Source organism: Glossina fuscipes, unplaced genomic scaffold (genome assembly GCF_014805625.2).
Source record: "Glossina fuscipes isolate IAEA_lab_2018 unplaced genomic scaffold, Yale_Gfus_2 61546, whole genome shotgun sequence".
Taxonomy (NCBI): Eukaryota; Metazoa; Arthropoda; class Insecta; order Diptera; family Glossinidae; genus Glossina; species Glossina fuscipes.
Window position 1 is genome coordinate 527,551 of NW_024003757.1, and position 18,314 is coordinate 545,864.

The following is an 18,314-nucleotide window of genomic DNA, read 5'->3' on the forward strand; positions in this document are numbered from 1 at the left end:
GGAAGCAACACCCTGGAATATAAAAATATGGGCAAAGATCGACCGAGTAACGAGAGACAAACCAGTTTGTTACAAAGTCGAGCTTCATAGATCATAAACGCTAAACGTTTTCTTAATCAGTACCAAAATGTGAATCGTCTTGAGCATGCCTGCCTGCATGCTGTTGAAGATGTCTGTAGTAAGGATTCTTGTGGCAGTAAATAGTTGATATAGGTTTCAAATTTGGCCAATTTTAACTTTTTAGAGCCATTGAAAAAAGCCCAAATCGGCAAAATAACACGCTATAATCTACAAAATAAAAACACTTCTGCTTGCAAAGGAAAAAAATTACTTTCTTGCTCATTCCTTCTTAAGTAAAAATGCACTGATAAAATTTTTTGTTTATATTCTATCTATGCGCACATCTATGAATATGAGAAAAATTGGTCGCACTTATACAATATTACAGAGTATCAAAATGTTGCTCATTTTGTTTTTTTTTTTTTTGTGTTTTAGAATAACGGGTATAACTGCAAAATGTTTTACCGTCGCATATAATTTTCTTATTTTTTGCCTTACCATTTAATATTAGATAAGCCAAAGTTTCAGAATATTCAATCGCAAAATCATGTATAGTTTTTGTATCTTTCCTTCTGTACAGAAGGGCTGCCTGCCCTTTTTAACTCCTGTGGATGTACGCACACAATTCCGGGATTTAATAAATTATCGATAATATCAATATGTGTCATGAAGCTAAGCTAATGGCTTGTTTTTTCAATAATCCAAAACATACGTATATTTTAAGCAAAGCGCACTTTTACTACTGGAACTAAAGAAATGTAAAACTTACTATAACCTATAAGTTGAATAATACCCTTGCTAGGCTGTGGGTATGAGTAATACCCTTATATGCAATAACTGAAAACCAAACCTTACAAATATTAGTAGTTAAAAATATTCAGGGCAAAACTCTCCAAGCATAAGAATAGCCTAAATACTTAAATCTCCTGTGGAAATTTTGCAATATCTGAATTAAAATAATGTGCCAAGTATTTTTTTCTGCCAAACTTACGTTTGCGTGGCTTCGTGATAATAGATTTGCTGACATCTGAAGGGTCACCTGCACCAGCAGCATTGATTGCCTTCACTCTAAATTCATACTCAACATTCTCATCTAAATTTGGCACAGTTCCTTTGCAGACTTCAGCTGTGACAGTAACGGGAATCTCAGCGCCTTTAATCCATTTGTCAGAACCTTTTTCACGTTTCTCCACAACATAAGAGGAAATAGGTGAACCACCATCATTGATTGGAGCCTTCCATGCAAGTTCAACGTGATCCTTATCCCAGTCAATAACTTCAGGTGTGCCAGGTTTTCCAGGCTCATCAAAGGGATTTTTAGCTACAATTGAGTGATCTGCCTTAAGCGGCTCCGATTCACCTTCAGCGTTGACAGCAATTACTCTAAAATTGTATTCATGTAAAGGCTCCAAATTATTTAATTCAGCAAAAGTCTCTTTGTATCGTCCACAAGGTATCCAACGACCACTTTCTATATCCATCCTTTGAATAATGTAATAATCAATCGGAACACCACCATCATCTAAAGGCGGGTTCCATTTCAGCTTGCATCCTTCTTTATGTACATCGTATATACGAAGTGGTCCCTCGGGTTTTCCTGGATGATCTATGACGTTGATTTCAAAAGTAGCTTCATCGGTACCAGAATCGTTCTGTGCCTTAATAGTGTATTTTCCAGTATGGAATCGTTTCGCAAATGGAATGGAAAATTTAGTTCGGTATTGTTCTAAGTCAATACTAACATCGTCATTTTCAATGCGGGATTTATTATGGAACCATGTTTTGTTGGCAGGTGGTTCACCAGAAATTTTAATTTCATAACGAACATGCTGACCTGCTTTGATAGTAATATCTTTGATATTTGTGCGATCAATTTTGGGTGGAACAAAACGATCTTTAGCAACTATTTGATCAGAGGGCTCAGAAGGTTTACTTTTTCCAGCCTTATTAACAGCTTTTACACGGAACTGGTATTTTTTACCTTCAATTAAATCGTTCACTCGAGCGCTGCAATCAGCAGTGTTAGTTTCCAATACTTTTTGCCACTTTCCACTCGACAACATCATTTCAATAACGTAGCTAGTAATCGGAGCCCCCCCATCACATTCAGGTGCCCGCCATTTTAGTGCAGCATGATTGCTTGACCAATCAATTATTTGGGGCTTCCCGGGTGGATCAGACGGGTCGTACGGATTCTTAGCGGTAATGGGTATATCTGTTACTAATGGTTCAGACTCTCCCTCCGAATTGACAGCCTTAACGCGGAACAAATACTCCTTGCCTTCTGTCAAACCAGTAACATCAGCTTCGGGCGATTTCGTTGTTAACACCGCCACCCAACGCCCTGTTTCCATGTCCATTCTTTCCACTACGTAACACTCAATAGGCTCACCACCGTCATCTTCAGGTTTATCCCAATTTAAGTGTACACTTTCGGCCGTAACATCAGAAGCTGAGAGTGGGCCCGTTGGTTTGCTGGGCTTACACAATACTTCTAATTCGAGTTGTACTGTATCAACGCCAGAATCATTCATCGCTGTTATTACATAAATGCCTCTATCACAACGTTTCACTTTCGGCATGATAAAAGTCGTTTTATAGTCTTCGTTTTCTAATTTAAGGCGTTCAGATGACTTCAAAACTGCCTCATTATGTTTCCAAGTGATTTTTGCTGGGGGCTCAGCTTTAACTAAGGCTTCAACATGTAGCATTTGACCATTTCGTAGAATTTTCTTTTGCAAATTTTTACGGTCTATGTAGGGTTTAAGAAATCTTGGTTTAGCTACTATTGATTTAGAGACGTCGCTTGGTTCACTAGGCCCAGCTTTGTTAACCGCCACGACCCGAAACTCATATTCTTGACCCTCTTCTACACCAGTAACAGTTGCAGTAGTCTGATCGCCAGGCACAGTCGCAGCATCAGTCCAAGAACGTCCTGACTTGTCTCTCATCTGTATAATGAATTTCTGAACTGGTGCACCGCCATCGTCCTTGGGTGGATCAAATCTTAACTCAACGAAGTCTTTATCCCAATTCATTGGTTCCGGACGACCAGGTTTATCTGGCTCGTCAAAGGGATTTTTTGCAATTATTGACTTCTCGGTCTCTAGATTTTCCGATTCGCCCTCTTTGTTAACAGCACGAACTCGAAATTTATATGATTTTCCTTCTTGCAGACCAATCACTTTAACTTCCGTCTCCATACTTTTGCCACAGGGTAACCACTGACCTGTGTGTGGGTCCAATTTCTCAATTTCATAATAGTCAATAGAGCATCCGCCATCATCATCTGGTTTTTCAAACCTTAATTTGCATCCATGTTTTGTAATGTCATTGATTTGCAGAGGACCCTTGGGAGTCCCGGGCTTACCGAGAACATTAATGTCAAGTTCCGCTTTATCCTCACCGACTTCATTTGTAGCTGTTATGGTATATTTACCGCTCATGGAGCGTTGAGCACGCATAACAAAAAATTTTGTATTGTAATCAACATTGTCGATACGTACACCATTATCTTCAAATACCAGCGGTTGATCCTTGAAGAACCAGTCGACTTTGGGGGCGGGTTCCCCTTTGACACTGACATCAAGACTAATGGAAAGACCTGCTTTTACAACCAAGTGTTTAAGATTTGTACGGTCAATGTGAGGCTTGACTGAAGAAAATTAAAAATTTATAGTGAATACAATTAAACTTGCAAAAATTATATACTTACGAAAACGTGGCTTGGCTGTGTGCCAGTTCGTTTGTTCTGATGGTTCCGAAAAGCCAGCTTTGTTTACAGCACGCACACGGAACTTATACTGTTGTCCTTCCTCTAATTTTTTCACGATCCCTTTGCATACAGAGCTGTCAGTTTCGGCTGCTTTAATGAACACACCTGAGTTCTTATCCATAACTTCTATAATATAATTACTAATAGGTGCACCACCGTCACGGATAGGCGGTTCCCATTTAAGCTTAACATGATGTTCATCCCAGTCTTCAAATTCAGGCAAACCCGGAGGAGTAGGGACATCAAACGGATTTTTTGCTACTATAGCCGAATCCGTGTCTAATGGATCCGACTCACCTTCTTCGTTAACGGCCTTAATTCGAAACTGATAGCGATGATTCGGTTCTAAACCTTTTACTTCAATTTCAGTTTTGTCGGCACCAACCGTGCTCACCGGGACGTAACGTCCTGTTGCGACATCCATTTGTTCGACTACATAAGCTGTTATTGATGCGCCCCCATCATCTTTTGGCTTTTTAAACTTCAGTTTACATCCTTCTTTGTGAATATCACTAACTTCCAAGGGACCTTCGGGTTTTCCTGGCCTATCAAGGATAATAACCTCCACTTCCGCTTCGTCTACGCCGTTGACGTTTTCTGCTTTAAGTCTATATATGCCACTATTTTGTCGAGTCGAATTTAATATTGTTAATTTCGTATTATAGTCATTATTTTCCAGGCGGACTTGCCCAGTACCAAGAAGCTCCTTTTCCTTAAAAGCCCAGCTTAACGTCGGTTCCGGTTCACCTTTCACGTCAACGTCAAATTTGACTGTCTGACCAGCACGGATTTTGATTTTTTTCATGTGCTCGCGATTAATGCTAGGTTTTACTAAGGATATTTTTCAAAAGTTAATACCAGATAAATATATTTTACATAACTACATAATACTTTTATCGAAAAAGGTTTCGCCTTGTTTGTGATCATAGAGCCATGCAATATTAGCTTTTCGTTTTTTTAGATACCTTAATAAGCATTAGACATAGCATTTCGAAGGTGTATTGCGTATTTTTCAATTGAATGTTGAATAATTGTGTTGGAAATAAATTGATACTTTAAACAGCCGTGCTGGATCTGATTTACTTATATTGAATATGACAACAAACGACATCTAGGAATTTCTCCTCCGCTTCTAAACAGACATAGTGGAAGTGAACAAATAAACTTGTGAGTAGTTTTTTTTTTTTTTATAGCAATTGTAAACACCTAATTATTCAGTATCGATTTAATAATTCAATTACTATTTGTAGCATACAGTTATACAATTATCTAAAATGAAATCTTACCAAATATAACGCTTAGTTATGGATACCCCTTTTTATTAGAGCAATATAAACAGGACCTAAAAAGGTGGTCATAGAAACATCAAATTAACGCAACTATTTACAGAGCAGAGTATTTCTTAGTTTCCCGTGATGGTAAAAAAGATTTCCCTAAAACATTGAAGAATTTGTTAACTTTAAAAATCTTTGTAGTACAGGAATGCTTTCTGTAGGCCAAACAAGAGACCGATCAAAAATCTAAAAAATATCCACAGAAAGACAATACAGCTTTTACCTAATAAAAGAATTAAGATCTGAGAGCCCAAATAAGAGAAACGTGTTATCAACGTTCATCAAGTCATAAGGACTGAATCAAACGAGCGAGCGACTAAAACTTGGAACATACATTTGCTTAGGCATCAAAATATAAAAGCAATCCTTTACTATTAACCAGCAATAAATTTACCATTACAATACCCATAGATCGCATTTCAACAGATTGCTAAGGCGTGCTTTAAGAATAAATAGAAATTTCGGTAGTTTGAGTTTTGTAATCATAGCCTTTCATAGCCGTAATATTTGAACGTAGGGAAACTTTTGGGGTGGGTTGAGAAACTTTTCATTTTTTAATTCCTGAAACAAGCTTGCGAACCAGGGACTCGTTGGGGGAGAAAGTTTTAAAAAAATGAAAAGTTCCGATTTCTTTCATTTTTAATATGATGTCTAATATTATGTGTACAAGAGTTTAATTCATAATTCCTCTTGTTTTCTTTTGTACCCACCACTGAGAGATGGTGGTATACTCATTTTGTCACAATATTTGCAACGCTCATAAGAAAGCTTCAAAAACCCTAAAAAATATACATAGTCTTGATTAGCATTGAGTTCTGAACTAATTAAGCTACGTTTGTTTGGTATGTGTTGTTGACACACAGTTGCCAAAATAAAGTTATCAACTTCAAATTTGGTGCAAACATTAGAAATCTTAGTACACAGATTGGTATTGCAAAATGCCTCAGCGAAGCGTAAACTGAACGCAATTCCGTTTTTCTAAACAAATGTTTGTTGATTTTTACTCATTACTCACGAATTGTAGGAGATGAAAACTTTAAATTTATCGTTTATGTACAAATATGGAAAAAATTGGCCAAGCCTACACACAGATATGAGTAATAAAATTTTCTTTTTTTCACATTTTGAGGATATATGCTTTTTAATCATAAAGTAAACAAGACGGAATATTTAAAATAATTTTGTACATTCCTTAAATTAATACATATAAATTGCCAAAGCCCTGCTGGACAAATATTTTTTTAATAATACGGGTGATATGGACATCAAATAAAAAAACTCGGAGACTAGTAGGCGACAACGTAACTGTGTTAATTCTAAATTAATTATGGGGGGCGTCATGAAGCAAGTTAATTTTTTTGTTATAATACCGTTCATAAAAATAATTTGGAAAGTAGAATGCGGCAAGCTAAGTGTGTTAATTTTGAATTAACTACAGTGGAGAGACCGATATGGCGGACAAAGTTTCCCTTAAAGATACCCGTATAGGTATCAAATAAAAGGCCTTGCAAATTAGAATGCGAAAAACTAAAGAAAAATTCTTCCCTTTCATTTTTGTATGATAAGAAATAAAACCACAAGGTGTCAAACATTTGCATTGTGACAGGTATGCGAGATTCCGAACGTAACTTTCTTACTTGTTTTTTTTTTTTTGTTTGGATGAATAAATTAGGCCTTTTAACAATAAGACCAATATTTGCAGCAGTGTAATGAGCTCTTATTATTTGTTGACCTTTTGCGCTTTTTAAATAATGCCGATAGTGCATGATGATTAATAGGAAAAATTGGTGATACAAATCCTACTTTAGTAGGAGGCTTGTGCAATGATAATCAGTTAAGCACTGTCCTTTGTGTTATATCCAGAAGGTTTATTGCTGAAGTTTGGCCTGATCAAGAGCTTTAACTAGATAATTGGGAAAGTAAACAAAAAGAAAAACAAAGCATCCGTATGAGTAGTCGAGAAGTTAAAGCAACGCGACTAACAATTGAATGGTCGCGGGCTCAAATTTTATATGAGGGTAAATTTTCAATGCACGCAAGCGTGTGATCTAAGCTATCCGACTTAGAGGCTGTCGGCTGTCTATTCTTTGTACATTTATTTACAATATATATGGAAAATAAATACATAAAAAACAGAATCCACGTAATAAATACTAGTCTAATTAGATCAATATTGAATTAAAATGGGTGTTTAGCAGTTTTGAAAGAAAATCAGTCGGATGAGATGGGCGTTGTTGCCTAAAAGTTTTAGAAAGGTTGTTATACATAGTGAAAATACTGAAAAGCTGTGTAATAATATTAAATTTTCTGCATACAAAAGAGAGATCTACAGCCGGGTTTGTCGTCCTACACTGGTCACATGTATTAAATGACACAGTTTCGCTTTCGCTTTTAAATCGGCATTGCCGTACGTGTGAATACTTATAAATCTATTGACGATTTTTCCTTTCCAGGCCTTGACTAGCGCACCCGACAGGGGCTAAAAAGCCATGGAGGGAGATATCTTATTAAAGCGACAATCACTTTGTCCTTCCGATCCTGCATAACATTTGTCCGAGTTGGGCGAAGACCACGTTTGGGACATTTGACAGTTAGGGCTATGGCATCAAATCGCGTTTACCGTACATTTTATTTAAACGCAAACCACCACATTCATCAGTGAAACGATCATTTAACATCTTCACTTTTGATTAAGGTCAAGGCCGTTTTGCTGACAGATAAAGAGTACGAATTTTTTCACACCGTTTGACCAAAGAAACGGTGTACCTGAGAGAGAAAAGTTCGGCAAAGATTGAAAAGAACTTTTCCAAAATTGAGACGTTGGATACTCCGGAAGCAACAGAACCATCAAAAGAATAGGTTATAAAATCCTTGTTTAGATAGGATATTAGCTTCCACTAACGCACAGCTCGCACATCGGATTGCGGAAAGTTCTTTTCGGCATTAAAAATAGAAAAAAAGAGACTTAGATCAAGTTTACATTTGCAATGGGTAGATTTCCAGACTGGAATAGAAAGAATTTTATTGAAAATGTGATCGAATTTTTTGTCTTTCTAGTATGCAACACACCGAGCAGGAATGAGCTTTCGGATCTTCAAAGACCTCATAAGTCTATCGTTCGCAAGGATCAAGTTGAGAAATATATTTCTATAATTTCTCAGCTCAGCAAAACTTCTGCCAGACGTGCGGATCGGTACACACAAGTCGTCCTATATAGTACCGTTACAGCCAGTAGCTGAACACTTTCTCCTCAATTGGAGGACGCTCCTCAAATAAAAAAGGAGACATATCCTCGGCAGGAGGCTGGAGAGAAAGAAAAACTAAAAAATGTCCTGTAGGTACATGACTTTAAAGCAACCTAACATAAGACTCGTTGTTTGCGTCCTTCCTTATTGGGCACTTGTACATTCTGTTCATCTCAACATTTCCTTTGCCTTCTCTTACTGCCGTCTTTAATTCTTTTTGAGTTTCTTCGAAATTATCAAAGTTTGAGGAAGTTAGTAGAAAGCGAAGCATCCCACATTGGTTTTAGAGAGAAATTGTTGAAAATATGGAAATTGGCTCGGGTAGATTCAAGTTTATGTTGAAACGTGTTGCGGATTGAAGCTTTGCCTGGCTGTAAATTTAAACTAAGTAAGCGATCAAACAATATTTTGTGAGGTATAAAACCGTTAATTCTTTGGGCAGAATTGACGCAAGTCTAGAGGTATAAAAATCGGAATTGAGGTCACATTTTCCAGGTGGACATATTTCCGTGTTTTCCATTGAAAGACTAGACGACTCGATTTGGAAGCAGTAGCAACAAGCAGTAGCAGCAGGATCAGAGTAAAGAAAGATTAATATCAATTTCAGACAACTCAAGTTACCGGAGCCTACCATGTTGAAAAATTCTTGCCCCTGTTATTTGAGATTGAACCGCCAAAGTGACAAGGTCTCGATTTCGAACCTCCAGCAAGAATTAAGCTTTGCAAGCCTTCAAGGAAATCGCAGCCTTTGCATTTCACCACGAATGATCTGCGTAGGAATATTTGGTGGAAAGTAGGAGGATGCCATCACGATATTATGCTTAAAATATGCAGGTTTGTCAATGAGTATATTTGTCGAAGACTTGTGTGGAATTTGTTTAAAAAGATTCCTTTCTTGATAAGGATTACAACTTTACACAACCACTACAAAAATGGAGTTTCACACATTCCCATACCATAGCAAAATCTATCTAAGAACAGATACAATTGATTCCCTTAGGTCTAAGGAAACAATCTAGAGGGTGGGTGTTATGTCTCTAATTCGGAATATTATGTTGCAAAACCAAAGGTCAAATGTAATTATATGAGATTTTTAAAGTTATAACGGACTCACATTAATGCAGCTTTTCCTAGAAGTAAATATTTCTACAGATAAATATTTGAGATGGTCCTAGTTTTCCACCAATGACCGAGTCTTGAAGACTCCATGAAAAAGTTTCCCAAACTCAGCGAACTTATGGTTGTTATTAATAATCTTAGGCTCAAACAGAAAGCTTGGCGATGCTTGGGAAGATTGACGTGTGTGGGCTAAGAGGTATAAGACTTCTGCTTAGCTACAAGGCTAAACATGTTGGCGAAAATTTTGTTGACATCAACAATACCGTTTCGTGCATAGATTGGAAGCGCGCACTTAATTAAAGATTAAATTCTCATCATTATCCGCATTATTTAGGCGTTCAAATGGTTGACGTTTTTTCAATGAGAATATGTAGAAGTCAAATTTCTGAATCTTTGGGATGGCTTTTCCCTTAAACTTAATTTGGATTATGTTTGGTGTTATCAAAGGCATTGCGATGGTACACTGGCTGAGCATAATTCCTTTTCTCTTTTTTTTTCAATGAGATAGGAATTACAAACTATTTCGTATTTCACTGTGAAATTAAGGGAATATAATTGTTTAGTAATTTAGATTGATAATCATTGCTTTCAATAAAATTGTTAACGTTTTGTGTATTGCCGAGAAATAATTTGGCCCTACTATTACTAGTTACTAATTTTCTAATCTTTATGAAAGAATAAATCACAATTTACACGTGCCCGATGACCGTCAACGTTCTCATTCACCATGCATATAAACAAAAACATGCATATCGTAGCAGTAGATTTGATCTAGAGTGAGACTTTGAACACACAAAGTTGGAATAGTACCGTCTTCGCGACAGGTAACAGCATTTCTTAATCATTGTAATCGACCATCATACTTCCATAATTTATACGTGTAGACACGGGTCCATTGATACCGACCGTCATATCCCCAGTTTAGGGCGCAGTTTTAAGACCGTTAACTAATACCTTTTTCACTGTTTTCGCAGTTCAAACATTTAACACCGTAACGCCAACCCCTTAGAAGGCGAGCAGGTCTCAACGTTCGTGCTTACTTAAATTCTAACCACAAAGAAGAATTAGTGGGGATAATTTTATTTAGGCTTAGCTTGTTGAAGTGAAAATACAACACGATCTTGAGTAGACAATAAATGGGACAGAAGAGCATAATAGTGAATGTTTTTTTTTGTTTGAAGTCACCACTGTTTAGGTTCAAAGCATTTTACTTGTCTTATTTTACTAAAATTCTACTTTTCCTTGAATGATATCGTGTGGATACATATACAAATTTGTGCCTATTATCTTCTTAGTGAATACCAAAGTTGAAAATTTTCTATCGCATTTTTCTATTTTAAAATTTCGATTTCTTTAAGAAGCATATATGAAAGCATTCCAAAATAACGGAATTGTGATGAATATCAAAGAAGGCGTACAAAGTTAAGCGTTAAAGCAGCATTAGATAGACTTCAGCAAAATGAACATCTCGCGCAATTACATGCTGCAGAACTTTTTCATAAATCTCACAGTTTCTAGGCTTTGCTAAATGTGATTCGGATGAATCACTGGGCTCACTAGGTCCAGCTCTGTTTACTGCTCTTACGCGGAATTGATAAACGTTTCCTTCGGTAAGTTTTTCGACCGTAGCCTGCGTGAGAGTGGACTGGAAACAAAATAAATTAAAAAAAGGTGATTTATATTAAACGTCAGGATTCATAGTTTTTAATGCCCAATTACATCAGTTGTAAGGACTTCATCCCAAATTGTCGAGAACTTGTCTTTTTTTTCCACTACATAATGTGTTATGGGAGCACCGCCATCATAATTTGGCGGTTCCCACACAAGCTTCACCATGTGCTCATTGTAGTCATCGATTTTGGGTTTGCCAGGTTTGCTGGCAGTATCGTAAGGATTCTTGGCAATGATACTATCATCACTCTCTAAAGGCTCAGATTCGCCTTCATCGTTAATAGCCCTGACACGAAATTGATACTCATGGCCTTCGAGAAGACCTTTGACATCGATTTCGGTATCATTGCCGGATGTGCGACCGACTGGAACCCACCGGCCTTGCTTTTTATCAAATTTTTCAACCTGATATGCAGTCACCGGCTTACCGCCATTATCATCTGGTTTCTGCCAATTCAGTTTGCAACTATCTTTTGTCACACATGTAACTTCCAAAGGACCTTTTGGCTTTTCAGGAGGACCTAAAATATTTACTTCGACTGTAGCTTCGTCTTCGCCATGTTCATTAGAAGCATAAATTTTATAAGCACCACTATGATGTCGCAATGTTTCAGTTATAGAGATTTTTACATTATACGGCACAATTTTTATATCGTAGTTGCCGGATAGCTCCCCCGGTTTTAGTTCTAAATTATTATGATATAAAACAATTGTCGGAGCCGGTTCTCCGCGAATCTTCACATCGTATTTGATAGGTTTACCAGCGCGAATAAGTAACGGCTTTAGATTGGTACGATCGATATGAGGTTTAACTAAATTGTAATTAAAATCATATATTTTAAATTAAAGGAAAGTAAAGATTGGACTGCTCACGTTTCTTATATTTGACAATCTGGACATTGGTTGGATCAGAAGGTGGTGAAGCTCCTCCCTTATTAACCGCCACTACACGGAATTGATATTCGTCATATTCTTGGAGCCCACTAACTGTAACCTCAAATTGATTTCCTGAAACTTCGACAGCTTTTTCCCATTCAGATGGCTGTTTATTTTTTTGCTTTTTTTCGACGATGTACTTTTCGATAAGAGCACCACCATCACTTGATGGAGCGATCCATTTAAGTGAAATACTCTGGTTATCATAATCAGTGATTTCGGGAGTGCCAGGTTTGCTCGGTTTCTCATAGGGATTTTTGGCTACCACTCCTACTAGAGTAGTCAATGGCTCAGACTCACCTTCCTCGTTAACAGCACTCACACGAAACATATATTCTGATCCTGGATTCAAGCCAGTCACATCAAAAGCTGGGGGATCTTTCTCACCTGCTGAGCGACCTACACGCACCCACTTTCCTGTGGCCGTGTCCATCTTCTCAACTACATATTCTTTAATGGGCACACCACCATCATCTTCCGGTTTCGCCCACTCTAATGTGCAACCGGTTGCATGCACATCACTGATACCTAGTGGACCTTTCGGTGCGCTAGGCTTACCTAAAACGATCAACTCAATACTTTCTCTGTCTATACCATTACGATTTTCGGCTTTCAGCGTATACAAGCCACTATCATTACGCTTTACATTTGTGATTACAAAATCTGTATGGTAGTCAATATTTTCAATCTTTATGCGATCACCTGTAGATAAGGGAATGTTATCGCGCCAACTCCAACTCAAAAAGGGTATCGGCTCTCCAATGACGTCGACTGACCACTTGTGGGTGCGTCCAGTCTTGATTGTGACACGCTTGAACGTGGACCGATCGATTTCTGGTTTCACTATTCGAAAAAACAATTAAGAAGAAAAATCAAAGCAAATGACTTGTCATATCAGTTTGCATAAAAACATAGCGGGAGAGAATCTGCTACCTGGACTTAAATATTTTTTATAAATTTACGAAGCGATAGGTTATAAAAGTCAAGTTAATAAATGCTGATTTCTATAATATTGAAAAAGCTTAGCAACGGAGAGCTATATGCATGGATTTATGATTGCGCAAAGCCAGCTTCCTCATACAAAACAACTTACGATTCTTATGTTTGCATAAATGATTATCAGTGGGTTCAGACGACTCAGAAGGACCAGCTTTATTGACAGCGCGCACGCGAAATTGATAAACCATTTTTTCCTTCAGTCCTTCTACCTTACACTCCGGCGTTGGCACATCAGTCTTAGTGACTTCAATCCAGTCCGGGGAAAACTTATCTTTCTGTTCGATGATGTAGTGCAATATAGGACGTCCACCGTCGGAGGGTGGTATCTTCCATTTCAAGGAAACGCTTTTGTTGTCATAGTCGTCAACAACTGGTTTACCAGGACGACTGGGCGGGTCGTAAGGATTCTTCGCCAAAATTGGCTCGGTAGTTTCTAGTGGCTCTGATTCACCTTCTTTATTAAGTGCTTTAACACGAAATTTATATTTCTTCCCAGATGAAAGACCTTTGAAATCGAACGAAGTCTCATTTGGTGAAACTTCACCAGCTGTTATCCAACGCCCAGTTTCTTCATCCATGCGTTCCAAAGCATAGCCGGTAATTTCAGAACCACCATCGTCTTCAGGGCGCTTCCATTGCATTTTAATACGATGAGCCCGTACCTCGTTGGCTTCGAACGGACCACCGGGGGCCGAAGGATGATCCAAAACTGTAACTTGCGCCTGCGATTCTACAGTTCCTGAGCTATTTGAGAGCACTAATTTATATTTGCCAGAGTCTTTTCGTATTGCTTTTTTTATTACAAGGGAAGAATTGCGTTCTAGCTGGTCTACACAAACACGTTGATTGTCAGCCATTAATTCTTTATTATTTTTAAAGAAAGAAGCGGTTGGTTCAGGTTCGCCGTCGTATTTTATGTCATAACGCACTATTTGTCCTTTTTTAATTGTAATGTCTGTAAGACCATCACCGACAAGAAACGGTTTGACAAAACGGCATTTGGCAATAATTGCTTTCGTGGGATCACTCGGTTCCCCAAGACCAGCTCTGTTAACAGCACGAATTCGAAATTCGTACTGCTGTCCTTTCTTAAGATCTTCCACTGTTGTGCTACGTGAATCGCCAGAAACTTCTTTGCCTGTTTTCCAATCGCTAGCAAATTTTTCTTTGTATTCAATTATATAGCCTGTTATAGCATCTCCGCCATCATTCTCTGGAGGTTGCCACCGTAGATCTGCATGGTCCTGATCCCAGTCAGTTACATCGACATCCCTTGGCCTACCAGGTTCATCCCAAGGATCTTTAGCTAGAACAGTGCTCTTAAATGTGGTCGGCTCAGATGGACCAATTTTATTGACAGCGCGAATACGGAATCTGTACTGTTTTTTAGGAACCAGATCTTCGATACTTTTTGAAAATGGCTCGCCCGCCATCACATCTGCAACTGGTTCCCAAACTTGTTTTTTACTGATGTCTTGGCGTTCGACAACATATTTTATAATTGGCAGGCCGCCATCGTCTTCCGGCGGTTTAAATTTTAGTATGCATGAAGTTTGGTATATATCTGTAATATCAACTTCCCTTGGTGCCTGCGGCACATCTTGAAAAATAACTTTGACATCCTTGATATCTTCTCCTTGGAAATTAGAAAGCTTAATTTGGTACTTTCCAGACATTTCACGGGTCGGCTTTTTAATTTTAAATGTTACTTTATCCTCAGTAATTGATATTTCTACTTCTTTAATAGGTAAAGGTTTTCCGTCTTTGCACAGTTTTGCTTCCACTGGTGACTGCTTAGTACCGTTAACTTTTAAAATATATATATAGCTCACTACATGGACTAATTTTTGTCATGCTATGTGATACTCACCTTTGTATGGTACTTCCATGATAATTGGCGAATTAACTGGACCAGCATATTCATCGGGACAGTCAATGTTGGGTTTGCTTTCTCCCTGACGCACTGTCAACTTACACGTCGAAGTCAGTTGGCCTGATTCACATGTAATTTCACCTTCATCTGGCAATTCGAGCCTTTCATATATTAGTTGATGTTTACCTCCTCCCAGATTTTTGATTTGAATCCTCTCGCTCGACTCAATTAGATTACCATTAAATTTCCACACACAAGGAGCAGTCTGATCTTGCAGCTCAATTTCCATCACTAATTTTTCACGTTCAACAGCGTCAGTATCCTTTAGCTTTTTGTTAAAACGATTTTGGTCTGATAATAAAAAGAAACAAAATAATAGTTGGAAAAAAGTTTGCGTTTTTTTTTAATTTTGCCTACAGTTAATAATGATTTCTGCTTCGGTTTTATCAGCATTTGTGGTACATTTAAATAAACCGGCATCTGTAACTTTACAGTCCTTAAGAATTAGTTTTCGTTTGCGTCCATCTTTGACAACCTGTATACGTTTGTCTTGTTTGATTTCCTCATCATTGTGCCACCACTGCACTTCACCAGTAGCATCATCGATTTCACAAGCAAGGGTTATTGTATCTTTTTCAACGCAGTGTTGGCTCTTGAGCACCTTAACGAATTTGTATGGATATTCGACAATTTTCACTTTAGTCTCGGTCTTATCCGGCTGCTTATCTAGTTGACAAGTGTAGGTGCCCGTATCTTCAAGCACAGATTCTTTGATTATCAGTTTTAAGTTTCCGTTTATATCTTTAGAAATTAGGTATCGTGAATCGTCGGACTCGATTTTCTTCCCATCTTTTAGCCAAGTAACATTAGCCATACTACTGCTAACCGTGCATTCTAATGTGGTCTCGTGTTTTGTAAACCCTTCAATTTTCTTCTTCAGTGGTTTTGTAAATGTGTAGCTAGGATCGGCTTCTTCTACATTTAGAAACGCTGTACTCGAAACACCGCCAATTTCAATGCTGTATTTGCCGGTATCTTCCACTTTCGGATTCATTATGATTAGCTGATATGTGTCATTTTCATTTTTAAATTTGTATTTACTGCTCGCGAATACTTCCTTTTATTTACCAAGAGTAAAATGCAGAAATTAGTAGATTCATTGATTGAGTAGAAGGCAGAGATTCTAATAACGTGTCCAATATTTGTTTAGAATGATATTAACCCGAATTTTCTACGGCCTGCGTAGTTCTCGGCGCCCTAGAATAGATACATTCAAATTCTAGCCCAATCCTAGCATTTTAATACTTTTTCCTGAGCTATTTATTTTGTAAATACACACAAATTTTCCCATCAATTTATAAGTAATAACAAATACTTGTTCTTCTTCTGCGAGTCAGCAAATCAACAACAAATGATTTATTGAATTGGAAAAGATGCCATGTAGACACGAAGTTCTTTATCTGAGTCTTAATAATGTTGACAGAAAACTTGATTATAAATGTGTACAGCTCACAAAGGCTTTTGTTTGTTGATTTGACTTTTCAACAGAAATTTTTTATAAGCGTCAACTTGAAAGTTCTTAGAAAGCGTCACTAATTTAAGTTTTAATTAAAATTTCAACTAGGAACATGGTACTAAGTTTGATTACAAATTTATTTTGCTGATATTAACTTAAAAAACTAGTGAGCATATGTTATAATCGATGTGCTTATATGTGCGACAAACGAAAACACAAAGTTAATGCAACTTCATCTTCCGGATATCAAAACCGTTTCCCTACACCTACCCAAATGCTATTCAAATTTTTTCCACGAAGAAGACTTTAAGAATTTGAAATTAGTAGAATGCAATAAATGGTTGGTTTTAGTAAGGCTGCGAGTTTTTAAGGTGGAATATGCCTACTTTTGTGATATATACGTATATGAGTACACAAATCTATTCAGAAAGTTTTATATACTTACATCCTTTCGAAACAGCCATTTGCACTTCGCGTTTGCCTTACTGAAACGGCCCTCAAAAACCACTTTTTTGTCTTTGCCTTCCTTAGCAAATTGATCAATGAGTGGGCTAAGAAACGACTCTTGTTTCTGTCAAGTTGAAAGTTAGCAAACATATCGTTGATTTGTGATTGCACGCATGCGTAAGTTTAAAAGAAATGCGAGTGTCGAAAAGTATTTTTTTACCATTTTTTAATAATTTGCGTTGTCAAAAATGGGAAAAGAGTTTTATTTTCAATGTGAATATGCGATACGTATCAACATACGTTGAAAATTACAACAAAATACGACAGAGAGAAAGATTAAAGTAGACAAGGTAAAAAAGGTAATATCGATGAAGATCTGTATCGCATATTCTTGCAACATATAAAAAAATCAAATTTTTTTGGCTAATAGAAATTAGTTCAGCTTAAATTAATTTATAAGATAAATTATAAAAGCCATACAAAAATTGCATATAAAAACGTAATAAAAATATAATATACGTACTTATGAGAAAAATTTATTAAAAAATTAAAAATTGCGTAGGGTTTGTACACATGCGCACGCACACGGTTAAAACTGAACCTGTCTTGAGGCAGCTTGAGAAGGTCGTACAAAAGAGAAGGGGAACGCAGAAGAACGAGCTCCTACTGCAGCTTAACAAGACCCGAGTGAAAACAGAAAAAGTAAGACAGGCAGGGATCTTTTGTCTGGGAAAAGAAGCTGCGGTCAGATGTCTTAAGCATCGACAAATATTTGAATGCGAAGACATTGACCAAATCACTACCAAACAGGACAAATGTGATGCCCTTAAGTCCCAGTACGTGGTGACTATAAGGAACGCATACAATGAAGCGCAGATAATTGTAAGAACTCTCCCACAGAAGAAACTCGCTAAGCTATTGGTAGGCGGCAAGTTGCACATAGGATGAGTGATCTGCAAGATCAAACAGCGCAGAATCTTGGTGAGATGTTGCCGTAGTTTCTGGAGTTCAAACCTAATGCTAAATAATGCAGGGATCAGTTTCACCGATCAAAAGGCTACCGTATATGTGGAGAGCAAAATCATATTGCAAAAAATGATGAGAAGAAGCGTTTCTTGAAACCCGCATCAAGAAGAAGGTGTACCTGGTATTGCTAAGCGAAGCATATCGAAGCTTGTGACGGGGCTCATGGCTAACCGATGGATTCGCGAAAGTAACGACCTGGGCACTCGCATCTACGGCGCTGCTGGACGTGCACTGCTAGCACAGTGGCTTTGTAAAAGCGAAAGTAACAGCGAAAACAGGCGTAATCCACTTCTGCAACTGCTATGCGCCACCG

General features: G+C 37.6%; 1 protein-coding gene across 15 annotated transcripts in view; it reads right to left on the reverse strand.

Moving 5' to 3' along the window:
* The window catches only part of LOC119643732 (twitchin), a 100,988-nt gene that overhangs the window by 26,811 nt on the left and 55,863 nt on the right, over positions 1-18,314 (reverse strand). For 14 of the 15 annotated variants that reach the window (XM_038043186.1, XM_038043180.1, XM_038043185.1 and 11 more), the window contains 9 exons: positions 16,974-17,099; positions 15,430-16,129; positions 15,010-15,363; positions 13,234-14,946; positions 12,078-12,983; positions 11,253-12,016; positions 11,043-11,178; positions 3,776-4,666; positions 1,052-3,715 (listed from right to left, as the gene is read on the reverse strand). In XM_038043186.1, coding sequence (XP_037899114.1) covers positions 1,052-3,715; positions 3,776-4,666; positions 11,043-11,178; positions 11,253-12,016; positions 12,078-12,983; positions 13,234-14,946; positions 15,010-15,363; positions 15,430-16,129; positions 16,974-17,099 — 8,254 coding nt within the window. The remainder of the gene's footprint in view (positions 1-1,051; positions 3,716-3,775; positions 4,667-11,042; positions 11,179-11,252; positions 12,017-12,077; positions 12,984-13,233; positions 14,947-15,009; positions 15,364-15,429; positions 16,130-16,973; positions 17,100-18,314) is intronic. The other variant, XM_038043190.1, reaches the window with a different exon arrangement.